Source organism: Phoca vitulina, unplaced genomic scaffold (assembly GCF_004348235.1).
Source record: "Phoca vitulina isolate PV1807 unplaced genomic scaffold, GSC_HSeal_1.0 scaffold13, whole genome shotgun sequence".
In the NCBI taxonomy this organism is placed as follows: domain Eukaryota; kingdom Metazoa; phylum Chordata; class Mammalia; order Carnivora; family Phocidae; genus Phoca; species Phoca vitulina.
In genome coordinates this window covers 20713301-20726303 of record NW_022589716.1, presented here as the reverse complement: position 1 = coordinate 20726303, position 13003 = coordinate 20713301, and the positions used below count along the sequence as shown (strand labels likewise).

Below are 13003 nucleotides of genomic sequence, written 5' to 3'. Positions count from 1 at the left end.
CTCTTTCTTCAAGGATGAATTTGTCTGCTTGCAGTGAGAACCGCAGATGCTGTTGAGTTGCAAAGGGTGGAAAGGACAGGAAGTCAAATGTGTGCTGGAATCCTCTTCCCAGGGAGTGGGAACTGCCAAGTGACCCATGCGCTTTCCTCCTGCAGGTTCACCAGTACTACAGCTGTCTCCCAGAGGAGAAGGTTCCTTACGTCAACAGTCCTGGAGAGAAACTTCGAATCAAGCAGCTACTACACCAGCTGCCGCCACATGACAATGAGGTAAGGGGCTCGCAGGGGCCTTATGAAGGCTTGTCTTAGAAGCTTCTGTGAATTGTTACCCTCTTCATAATCAGAATGCTGTGATCGGTGAGGTCTCTGAAGAAAAACTCTGGCCCTTCATTTTAGGATTTAGCTTCCTTAATTAGAGCCAAAAGAAACGGCCCGACACTTTCTGGAGAGTGTTACCGAGAAGCAGATCTCATTATGGACTGGATTCACCTCTGTGCCTGGCGCTACTAGCCGTTTTGGGGTATCCAGGGAGCCCTAAAAGTTAAAAGCTCAAGCCCAGGTTTTCCTAGTTGAAGAAGAATGTGCTGGTTGCCTGAGTCCCTTAGCTGATTGCAATTCCCTGGGCCAGTTCAAGGTCAAGCCCTGCAAAAAACGTTGTGACTCTCTGGCATTTTCATGTTAAAGAAGTGTGCAAGTTTTCCACGTTATGCTGCAATAGAAGTCACATATCCAGATTTGCAGCTCTGAACGGCTGTGTTTTTGTCATTGAAAGGCCAACTTTGCAGGGTCATCATTTGAACACGTGGACGGATGGCTTGCAGGCTGTCCTTTTTTTCCTGAACCTCAATAGAAGTCACAGTAATTAGGCATTTCTTATCTTTGAAGTCAAATTGCTCATAAAGGGCAGTCCATGAATACATTTTTAAAAGATCACCCTGCTTGAAGGGCTTAGGTTTGTAAAGTAGAAATTAATTTTTAAGTATCTGGTTTTTAAAAATAGTTATCCTCTAGAATTGAATTGTCCACTTAACTGATTGCATTTTAAACAATTTTAAATCGAAAGGAGAAATAAGCCCTCTAAAGAGCTGGACCCCAGCTCTCTACCGACTGCTCCCACCCACAAGCCAGATCTCTGGGCAAATTGAGTAGGTGCTATTTTAGTTTTTATCTTCCCATATTCAGATCAAAAGGGATAATTCAACAGCCTCAAAAATAAATTTGCATAAGTGAAGCAAAAGCTTAAAAACTGAAGCAAGTCCCTAGAAAGAGAGCCGTGATTTCCTGTCGCCCATTTCTGACTTCATAAAACAAATACTAACAGTGTTTTCTCCTTTAAACCCGAGAGCAAGCACTGTAACCCGATGCCCAGTTAACTAATTTGGAAGTGAAAATGCGGGTTTTTACAAGCAGGAGGGGAGTGCCTTTCTTTAAAAGCATATCCATAAAATGTCAGTGGTGTAAGCGTACATTCTGGGCTAGTCAGGTCACAGCGGTGGTGCTTACGGGGACATCCACAGGACGGCTTTCTTTCAACACTTTTTTACTTGATAGAGCAAGGTGATCTGTTCTCTGCTTTTAACGATTTATTCTGTTTACAGTTAACTGTAGTTTTTTTGAAAAGAGGCCATTCAAATTCTCTTCTTCCTGTTGGAGAGAATTCCTTCCAAGTGACCCAGTGGGCAGATTTCGCCCACTTGAACATGTCCACACTTTTGAGGACAAAGAGTGGTTCTAAAGTCAGTAACTGATCATTCCCTCTTTTGCTCAGATGAAGCAGCTGAGACATACCCAGCTGCACTGGTTTTCCAGTTAGGATGCAACAGTTCTGATCCAAAGATTTCCCACTAAGTGTCATATAACAAACCATCTGAGCATTTCACCTAACCTTTCCACTGTTACTGCAAAGAAAGACAGGACATGGGATGAGGTCCGTGTTTCCCAAAGCCTGACAGACACAGGACTTTGGGTGGTGCAGAGACATGATAGTAAGTGAAAGTGAGCCACATAACAAGAGAATCACTCACTCCCTTTTAAATTGTGCTTCATTCCTCCAGGTGGAGTGGTTGAATCAGCCCCAGGGGGTGGGGGGTGGGATTTCAGTTTGGGCTAGCAGTTTTCTCACACCTCTCCAACTCATACCAGTCTCCACTTTTAAGTAACCGTGTTAAGAATCTCTGTTTCAGGATCTCCCCTGAGCAGAAGTAGCTAGAATCTAACAACCTGATTTCGTTCTCACATTGTTTCGTTTTACGGTCACCTTCTGGTTTTTGTAGGTGGTACTGACTTTTAATTTATAATCATAATATACTTTCTTTTTAAATAAATGTATTCAAGTTTTAAAAAGTGAGACCATTTTAAAAACAGTATTAATAATAGTTCGAGACTATGGCAGAATTCCCGTGGTATGTGTTAATAAGGGGGAAAGACTGGGAAATGCTGGATTTGAGTGTCCATAGTGTCCCTCCTTAATGCCATGAGTTTTTGTGTTTAACAAGAAAGCAAATATCTTACGCAAGTAGATGGATTAGCCAAAGCCCAGCGGGCCGCCCTTTCCCTCCTGCACACAGATAAACATGCAGGGACTTCCGTGAAGCAGGGCACGTACCTCTGGACCAACTCCTTCGCCTCAAGCCTTTGGCTCCCCATTTTCCCAAAATGAGGTGGGAGAACAGAAGCTGGGAGCCCTCTGACCACTGTTCTGGCTCGCTGGCCTGGAGCCATCCTTTGGCATCAAGGATCACGCACATGGACACAAGGAGGTGAACGTATCAGGACCCCACAATCCATTTGAAGATCCACATCATTTTTAAAGTAGGAAAAAGTCCCAGATCTTGACTAGCGCCAGAGCTCCCCGACGTGATGTGGATCTTCGTGGGGCAGCGGAGCAGATAGTAAGGCTGAGGGACTGTTACAGAACCCTGAGCCTGCTCATGACTTGGGCTCTGGACTTCGGCACCTTTAGAAGGCTCTTTTGTCTGAGGGAGAGACACGTTCACCAGCCCCGAGCCCGCTGGTGGGCCAGCGCAGGCCAGCGCTGTAAAGCTGAGTGGGAGCACATTTAACGAGAAAACTCTGGGGTGTGGGCTCCAGAAATCCCACGGAGCGAGGGCGACGGCCTCCATGACATTCTCTGTGTCTGTCCAGGTTCGATACTGCAACTCCCTGGATGAGGAGGAGAAGAGGGAGCTGAAGCTCTTCAGCAACCAGAGGAAACGTGAAAACTTGGGTCGAGGGAATGTCAGGCCCTTCCCAGTCACGATGACAGGAGCTATCTGTGAACAGGTGAGCATGGATTCCAGGGAGCGGGGAGGAATTGTGTTGGTGTCCTGTCACGCATTCATTCCTGCAACAGCTGTTTCATAGAGTGCCTACCATGCGCCGGGCACAGTTCTAACTCTTGGCGATACAGTGGTGAACAAAAGATTTGACAGCTTTTGATTTTGCCCTTGTAAGGAGGTCCATTCTAGGGGAAAAAGTCAAACAATAAAATAAAGAAGAAAAAATATAGCAGGGAAGGAGGCTGCAAGCACTGGGGGGTGTGGGGAGCTTGCAATTTTCAGGAAAGTAGCCGGGCAAGGCACCACTTAGATGGTGGCCTCTGGGGGCGACTGGGTGGCTCAGTCGGTTAAACGTTTGCCTTCAGCTCAGGTCATGATCTCAGGGTCCTGGGATCGAGCCCTGTGTTGGGGGGGTGGGGGTGAGGGGGTGGTCCCTGCTCAGCAGGGAGTCTGCTTCTCCCTCTCCCTCTGCCCCTCCCCAACTCGTGCTCTCTCTCGCTTACACTCTGTCTCTCAAACAAATAAATGAAAATCTTAAAAAAAGAAGAAGGTGGCCTCTGCGCAAAGGTTTGCAGGAACTGAGGGAGTGCGTCCTGCAGATCACAGAGGGTGGAGGGAACAGGCAGCTCAAAGGCTTGGAGACAGAAGCGTTTTCTGTTGTGTTCAAGGAACAGCACGTTGGCCATTGTGGCACGGCAGAGGGAGTGAAGGGAGAGAGGTAGCAGGTGAAGTCAGAGTTCATGGAGGGCCAGTTGTATAAGCCATTGGAAGATGGGGAGCCATTTGAAGGATTTAAGCACAGGAATGACATGGTGGATTTATGTTTTAAAATGAGTCCTTTAGAAAATGGAATTTGCCTGGACCATGGGATCATCCCAGCACCATTTAAAGGGGTGGTAAAGGGTCATCTCCTTGGGTTTGAGGGTTCTTTAGCGAAATGCATGTGCCACCCCGCCCCCCTGCATTCTCCTCAGGGCCTCACTGAGTTGGGTCTGGGGGTTGTTTTTCCTCTTACTCTCCTGCAGAGAGCTCAGGGCATGGTAGCAGAAGGTTTTAAAGAAAGAAAGGTGGAAATGCAGCCTGCCTGGGTTCTCCCTGCCCCTCCTCTTAGCCACAGAGCCTTCTGGTGCTGATCATCATTTTTGGCACTGCTCTTGGCTGTGCTGCTCTTTGAAAAGCCTCATCCAGTTCCTTAAGCTCTTAAGGAAACCATTCAGGTGCTGAAGATACATGAACTGGCTCAGTGAGGAGAAATCGAGATACTACCTGAGGAGAGTGGGTGCCATTTGGTGGCCCTTTTTTGAGATTTCAAAGGCATGGGGTGAGAAGGTTCAGGTGGGTGGAATGGAGATGCTACTTAATAGGGGAACCACAGGACCAGAGAGTGGGCGGTGGAATCTTCACCCTTGATACTCACCCTTGAGATGCAGGTGGTCAGTGGTTAAGATGTGAGATTCAGGAAAAGAAAAAAGGAGAGGGGTTCCTGAGTGTCTCAGTTGGTTGGGCAACTGATTCTTGATTTCAGCCCAGGTCAGGATCTCAGGGTCCTGGGACTGAGCCCTGCATCAGGCTCTATACTCAGTGGGATTCTGCTTGAGGATTGTCTCTCCCTCTGCCTCTGTCCCTCACCCGCCCACACTCTCTCTCTCTCTCAAAATAAATAAATAAATCTTTAAAAAAAAACAGGGCTCCTGGGTGGCTCAGTCGGTTAAGTGTCCAATTCTTGGTTTCAGCTCAAATGTGATATCAGAGTTGGGAGATCGAGCCCTGCGTTGGGCTCCCTGCTCAGTGCGGAACCTGCTTGAGTTTCTCTCTCCTTTTGCCTCTGTCCCTACTCCCCCACCCCACTCTCTCTCTCTCTCTAAAATAAATAAATAAATACTTTTAAAAATGCTAACAGCAGTTTAAAAAATAAGTAAAAAGAAAAGATGTGAGATTCGGTGTCCTCGCATCAGGAATTTTGTCCCTCTGAGATCCGTCTCCTGGAACCAGCCCAGCTGCGCTCTTTTAAGGAAAAAGGAAGGTTGGACATTTCATGAGCGGGTGTCAAAAGTTGTGTAGAATAGGGACAGGAGCACGGAGGCAGAGAAGTTTGACTCATGTTTCTGCCAGATGACCTTGACCATGTTATTTTTCCTCCATTTTGTCATCTGCAAAATGTAGGTGACAAATGCCTACATCATGGAATTAAGGTGAGGATTACATGGGATTCTGTATTGTTAAAGCAATTGAACAAAGAGGCCATTACACTGAGATGTCTCTGATAGCTTTATAACCTATGTGAGCAAACCAAAACCTAAGCCAAGGGCAGTGTCTTAGCATTGAGAAAATGACACTTAAGACCAACCAATTGCCAATAGGCAAGTAGGCTTTCTCAAATAAGGCAACCACTTAAGCTACAGCCGGTCAATTAATTTCCTTGCTTTGCATCCCTGTCTTCTCTATAAGCACCTCCCTCCTGGCTCCAGGTAGGTGGAGCCCTCCTAACCACCTTCAGTTTGGTGCTGCCCAACTTAAATCTGTATTTGCTCAAATAAACCCTTGAAATTTTTAATGTGCTTCCATTTATCTGTTATCACTGTGTCTATCCCAGGTCTACCAACGTTATAAAAGGCAAGGATACTACTTTCTGCAACAGTATTTTTCTTTTGTCTGGTCACTACCTTAATGAGCTCCCAGAGACTGTTCCATGAGACCTTTACTTCATTTCCTATGAAACGTTTAATCCTGTATGATGGCCGGGGTGTGGGAAAGATTTAGAGGTATCTTTTCTACTCTTTAGACATTGTCCCCAGAGCCAGCCACTCATTTAGGCCATGGAACTAGATCCTCAGCCCGTGAACCTCATGGCCAATGCCATGGTCAGCAGAGAGCCTTTCCCAGGACCCAGCACCCTCACACTTTACTCCTCCCTCAGAGGCCCAGCCTCAGCCATAACATGGGTTTTCAGAGATGCTGCCTTGTTCCTTTCTGCTTTGGGAAAGGAACTTTGGAACATGAGCGAGAAGATAGGAAGGGGAGAGAAGCCCTTTCCATGGTGTGGCCTTAGAAGTGGTACCTTTTCAGTCAAGACTAGGTAAAAAGATGTTAGAGAAAGCAGACTGAAAATATGCCTGAAAGGCTTTGGAGAAATAATTTAAGTACTTTTATGAACCCACTCCCTCTCCCATCTTTTTTTTTTTTTTTTTTAAAGATTTTATCCTATTTATTTGACAGAGAGGGAACACAAGCAGGGGGAGTAGCAGGCACAAGGAGAGGGCAGGCTCCCCACCGGACGTGGAAGTCAGTCCCAGGACCCTGGGATCATGACCTGAGCCAAAAGCAGACGCTTAACCGACTGAGCCACCCAGGCACCCCTCCCTCTCCCATGGTACAGCGCCCCTAATGCACCCCCCACCCCCTTCTCCTTGTGGTGTTACACTCAGCTGTGCCTCCGGATGGAGTTGGGAGCTTCTAGAAGATACGGACACCTTCACCACGGGTCAGCTTGCCCCCTGCCTGTAGAGCTTCTGCCAAAGGAGCTTTTCTGTCTTTCCCACCTTGCGAGTCCTGATTTCCTCAGTGACTTTAGCTTTGTCTTCCTTGGAAGGAAGAAGAGTGGGAGGGCGGGCAAGCAAAACCCGCCCTGCCGTGTATGTAAAGCAGGTAGCACAGTGACTAGCTTGAAAACAAGTTCACAGCCACCCGCCCTTGGTGGGAGTGGTGGGCTTTTATCCGGTCCAGCGCGCGGCGCGCCCCCGAGAGACAGACGGGCTGGTGTTTGTACTGACGTGTCTGTTTGCCTCGCAGTGCGGAGGCCAGATTAACGGCGGGGACATCGCCGTGTTTGCGTCCCGTGCCGGCCACGGCGTTTGCTGGCACCCGCCGTGCTTCATCTGCACCGTCTGCAACGAGCTGCTGGTGGATCTGATCTACTTTTACCAAGATGGGAAGATATACTGTGGCCGGCACCACGCCGAGTGCCTGAAGCCGCGCTGCGCAGCCTGTGATGAGGTCGGAGCACGCTGCCCTGCCGCGGCGGGGGAGTGGGGGAGGCCCCGCCCACGGGGAGGTGCCGCCCATGGGGGAGGCCCCGCCCATCGCCCCTCCGTCCGCCCCGCCCATCGCTCCTCCGTCCGGCCACAGGCCACACTTTGTCCTGTGCTCTTCTGCACAGAAGAAAACCAGAGGCCGCTCCACCTTCCTGCATTACGCCTCGCAGGAGAAGCCCCACCCCTCCCTGGTTGCTAGCAGGTCGCCATTTCCTGGGCATCCAGGTTGGAGGGCAGTTTCTGTCGCTGAGAGTCGCCGGCACTAGGGCAGCCCCAAACTCTCAAAGAAAAGCATTGTGCAGTTTTCGATTTCATCCTGGGTCCCGGGGAGTAATCATCAGTAATGGTGTGGCACTTAAGTCTTAAAAGAGTTGGGATTCCTGAGCTTCAATGGGACACGTTGGTTTGAGAAGAGGAACATTTGGTGGCACTATTTCGTTTCCCCGTAACTGACAAAAGTTCTGATGGGGATTCAGGAGGCAGGTGCATACTCCCTTAGGAGAGTCCTGCCCCATGCTCTGAGAGGTACTTGAATTGGCTACCCCAGGTCAGAAAGCGGACTAGAACACCAAGTCTGTGCCTGGTGTTTTCTCCCACCACAGGCACACCCAGATCTGATCTGTAAGCTGCAAGAAGAGAAAATCTGCTTTGGCTTCACAAGTTTGGAGCTTATATTTCTATACAAAGTTAAAAAAATAAAAAGTTTGGAGGAGAAAAGAGAATATTCTAAACCTGACCACTTTTATGGGAATAATTTGGGAAAGATCTTGGAGAGGGGTTTCCTCCTACACAGAGTGGATTTCTGGTTCCATCTGACCGTGCAAACAGCAGTGTGGGCTTCTGCAAGCACCACTCCCCTTTTCAGCCACAGCCCACTCCTGCCTGCCTGGGAGAGGTTCACTTTTCTAGGAGGAAGCTGACCAGCCTTAACTAATTTGGATTCTAATGCTGATGGTGATGTTCTGGAGAGACCCTCTAGATGGGTATTTGGGAAACTGAATTCAGTTCCACCTGAATTCAGGCAGCCACTTTACCTTCATCCCTCAGTTTCCACTTCTGGAAATTAGTGCTCCTAATACTTTATTGTTATCTAATGGCAAATAGAATATGGCGATTGAGGTTTTTGAAATTTTTGTTTATTGAGATGTAATTCACCTAGCATAAGGTTCACCCTTCTTAGGTGTCCAGTTTGGTGGGTTTTAGCATATTCATAAAGTTGCACAACTCTCCTTGCTGTCTAATCCCAGGACATTTTCATCACCCCCAAAAGAAACTTTGTATCTATTAGCAGTCCCTTCCCTTCTCCCCTCCCCCTACCCCTGGCAGCCACTAGTCTATTCTCTGTCTCTATGCATTTACATATTCTGGACATTTCACATAAGTGGAATCAGACAGTGTGTGATCTTTTGTGAACATGATCTTTCACCTGGTGTAATGTTTTCAGGGTGAATCCACGTTGTAGCGTATCGGCACATTATTCCTTCCCAAGGCTGAATAATACTCAGTTCGTGTGTATAGGTCATGTTAGGTAGAGCCATTTGTCAGTTGATGGACATTTAAGTTCTTTCCACTTTTTGAGTATTATGATCAATGCCGCTATGAACATTCATATGCAGGTTTTTGTGTGGACATATATTTTTCCGTTTTCTTGAGTATATACGTGGGAGTGGAATTGCTGGGCATAGGGTAATTCTGTGTCCAAGTTTTTGAGGGAATGCAGACTTCGTTTCAGAGAAGCTATGGCATTTACATTCCTACTCTCAGGGAAGGAGGTTCTAGTTTCTCTATATCCTCAACACTACTTTTCATTAGTCATCTTAGTGGGTGCAAATGATATCACATTATGGTTTTGATACGTCTGTCCCTAATGGGTAATGATGTTGAGCATCTTTTCATGTGTTTATTGGCTATTTGTCTATCTTCTTTTTGGAGAACTGTGTATTCAAATCCTCTGCCTGTTTTTTTTGTTGTTTTTTTTTTAATTGAGTGATTTTTCTTTTCATTGTGGAGTTGCTTCTATATTCTGGATACTAGTTCCTTATCAAATACATACTTTGCACCTATTTTCTCCCATTTTGTGGTTACATTTTCACTTTCTTGATGTCCTTTGAAGCACAGAAGTGTTTAATTCCGATGAAGCCCAATTTATCTGGTTTTTTTTCCTTTTGTTGTTTACACTTGCAATGTCATAGCTACGAAACCATTGCCTAATCCAGGTCCTGAAAATTTACACTTGTGTTTTCTTTTAAGCATTTTATAGTATGTAGTTCCTTTGGTCTCTGATCTCTTTTGAATGAATTTTTGTATACGGCTTGGATTCATTCTTTTGCATGTGGTTATCCAGCTGTCCCAGCCACATTTGTTGAAAAGACCGTTCTTTCCCCATTGAATGTCCTTGGCATCTTTGTTGATAATCAGTTGGCCATAAATGTTTGGGTTTGTTTCTGGACTTTCAGTTCTCTTCTATTGATCTATACGTCTGTTTTTATACCAGTACCACACTGCCTTGATTACTGTAGTTTGTAGTCAGCTTTGAAGTCTGTGCTTTGAAATTTTAAAAAGTCTATATTAGAGGTCAAAACACAAATGCTTCTGAGGGCAAGGCAGGTTTTGTACACGAAGGTGACTCATTTTAAGACAGCAGTGAGTGGTGAAAAATATGACTGAACTGGAGAACTCACCACTCATCTAGCAGTCCTCCTTCTCAAATACTGTGTTTTCAGCAAAGAAACCAGGAGTCTAGGTGTTAAAATGACATTCCCTATTTTTAAAAAGATGTTGCATCAGCCAAATAAGACATGTATGTGTTGTCCAAAGTGCCCACAAACCATCGGTGTCTGGTCTTGCTTTATATTCTTCAGGGTAGACCTTTATTTCTCTTATTAAAATGTGGTTCAATTAATATCTGGGCAGGCCAAAAACTGTGGTTAATTATGCTTTAGGAAAATCCCAATGTGCTAACTGATGTCGATATAGAATATGCAAGTACAGATAAGATTTTTTTATTGAGTAATTTGTGGGAAAGACCTGCTTTCCCATCCTTCTAGTTTGGGGTCCCCATAGCTCTTCTCCGGTAAAGTGCATTCTCCTGGCTGGGTCTTAACCACTGATCCTTTGGCTTCCCCATCTCTAGATCATCTTTGCAGACGAATGCACAGAAGCTGAGGGACGGCACTGGCACATGAAACACTTTTGCTGCTTCGAGTGCGAGACGGTGCTTGGCGGCCAGCGCTACATCATGAAGGAGGGAAGGCCCTACTGTTGCCGCTGCTTCGAGTCCTTGTATGCAGAATATTGCGACACCTGTGCCCAACACATAGGTGAGGCAACGCTTGGTACTCAGCTCAGTCCTACTGTGACTGGGTCTCCTTGGCATCTGGCGTAGTTAGAAGCCCTTTGGCTCTCAACTCATACTGGCTTAAGTGAAAAAAGGGACTTTCTTGGCTCACTTTACTGGAAAGTTCAAGGAGTGTGCTTGCTTCAGGTAGGGATGGCTCAAGGGTTCAAAGTCTGGAGGGTTTTCTATCCTTTGTGTCTCAGCACTACTTGCCTTCTGTTGGCATTGGTAAAAAGCAAGCTGCCTTCACATGCTGGCTAAGAGGACTCCCCAATTATACATAATCTTAGCACTTGCATTCTCAAAAGGAGTGAGGCTGCATCTGTTCTAGTATCCAAATTGGTTCCTCCAAATAGGAACCTTATCATCCCTGGTTTGGTCACGTGTGCCACCCTGGAAACAAGACAAGAGGGTATTTCGGTTGGCCTGCCTGAGTCATAGGCCCACCCCCGAGATGGGGTTATGGGATGTACAGCCCCACTACCAAGGGGAGGGGGAGAAGTCCCAGAAGGAAACTCTGAGGGAAAATGTAAACAGATGTCTTCCACAGCCTCCTTGGAAAACTTGAGGATCCACAGAGGGAGGAACCAGCATAGTCCTCTTGGTAGGAAGGGGTTGTCAAGAAAACCAAATGGTTTCTGGCAAGCATGTCTTTAAAAAAAAAAAAAAAAAAATTCAGCAAAAGCTGACCCAGCCAAATACAAAGCAAGAGAACCTGAAATAGCTTATAAGCTATAAACTCCCCAAAGAGGCAGCAGATCTGAGATGGTGGAAATCATTTTCCCTTCGCAAATAACCGATTTGTTCAACCCTTCAACGCTCTTCCAGATCATGCTGCATCTGTGGCTTCCTCATTCAGCTCGCCTGTTCTGGCACCTTCAGAATGAGCCACCCTTTAAAAAGGAAAAGAAAGAGCTAGCAGGGGACGAATGTCTGGGAGACCAGCAACCTGCTCTTCCTGTGGCTTGTGCACGTCCAAGAAATCTGCTCAGAAGCTGCCAGCTTCTTACCTCTAGTGGGGAGATGTGGGGATAATCAGCCTGGGAGCCCATTTTGCCCCATGTCAAGGATTTTATCAGGAACCAAAAGAAGTGACTTTGTCTCCCTGCTTCGTCAGAAGTGATCTTTTATTCAAATGAAAACCTAGCTAGTACTTTGGAGAGCTTTGGGAGCTGGTAAAAATCACAGCTTTGCAGGCAGGGCACCTGCTGTGTGCTCAGTGGTCCTTTGTTGTTGGGCTTTCTGTCCCCGCAGACTCAGGTCTGCTTCCATGAGGCCTTTCAGAGCTGGAGTCCCTGCCGGGCCCGGGGTTCAGCATTGCTATGCAGCAGTATTCTCCAGCAGTATTCCCTGCTGGGGGGCCTGGGTGATGTGCCCATCCACCTTCCCCTAACCACTGACTGGCCTCCCCCCTCTCACGGCCTGATGCCTCAACCGGGGACCCACCAGCTTTCATTTCTCCCAAGATCGAAACAGGGAAACAGACTTGCTTTGATGCTAAGAGTTAGGAAATGGGGACCTCGATTTGGACAGGTGGCTGGCCACGTGAGGAGGGCCAGGGTGGGCTGTGTTGGGGGGAAGATGGTGCAGCTTTCAGAGCCAGCACTGCTGTGTGTGGATTCTGGGTCTGCCAGTAGGCGGCGAGGGTACGGACAGCTCACCTGCCGCCACGACACCCGCTTCTCGCTAGTGTTGCTGTTTCTTCTGTCCCTTTCCACTGGGGCTTAAAAGCCTCACCAGAAACTGCCACTTAGAATGTTTGCTCAGCAACTTGGAAGAGAGGAAATCTGTCGGTCACCACAGCAGGTCCACCTCAGAAGGCCCCTCTGTTTTCTTCTCTTTCTCTCTCCTTCTAGCTATTTCAGGACTTTGACAGGCACTGTCTTCTCCCTCTTAAATCCAGAAAAAGGCGTCAGCGTTTTACCAGAGAGGGGGACCTCTGTGGCCTGCACTATTATCACTGCTGTAGTTAAAATGTGGTCCCTGATTTTGTTCTTTCCCTTCCCCTACTTTTCTGTGAAACCTCATTTTCCTGCAACAGTGAAAGGGTATGCTCTGTCTCTCCTGCATACCACCATCTCCTGGTGCTTTGCTCTGACCCTATTATACAAATACTCCGTATTTATACAGCCGCTCAGAGCGGACCCTGCATCAGGCGGCCGTCGCTAGGGCAACGGGGCTTTTGCCGGCGCACAGCAGAGTAGACAGTCCTGTAAACAGACCGAGGCTAGAGCAGCGCTCGACACACACACGCCCTCCAAGAAGGGCTTACAGGGCTCAGAGGGGGGAATTAAAAAGGAACGCTTAGATGTGGAACAGCAGAGCCCTCTTCCAGATGTTTCGAGTTCAGGACCAGTT

At 47.2% G+C, this 13003-nt stretch overlaps 1 protein-coding gene across 3 annotated transcripts in view; it reads left to right on the top strand.

Moving 5' to 3' along the window:
- Positions 1 to 13003, top strand: part of PRICKLE2 (prickle planar cell polarity protein 2) — a 312913-nt gene that overhangs the window by 255655 nt on the left and 44255 nt on the right. For all 3 annotated transcript variants that reach the window (XM_032411692.1, XM_032411694.1, XM_032411693.1), the window contains 4 exons: positions 156 to 269; positions 3144 to 3281; positions 7067 to 7270; positions 10442 to 10628. In XM_032411692.1, coding sequence (XP_032267583.1) covers positions 156 to 269; positions 3144 to 3281; positions 7067 to 7270; positions 10442 to 10628 — 643 coding nt within the window. The remainder of the gene's footprint in view (positions 1 to 155; positions 270 to 3143; positions 3282 to 7066; positions 7271 to 10441; positions 10629 to 13003) is intronic.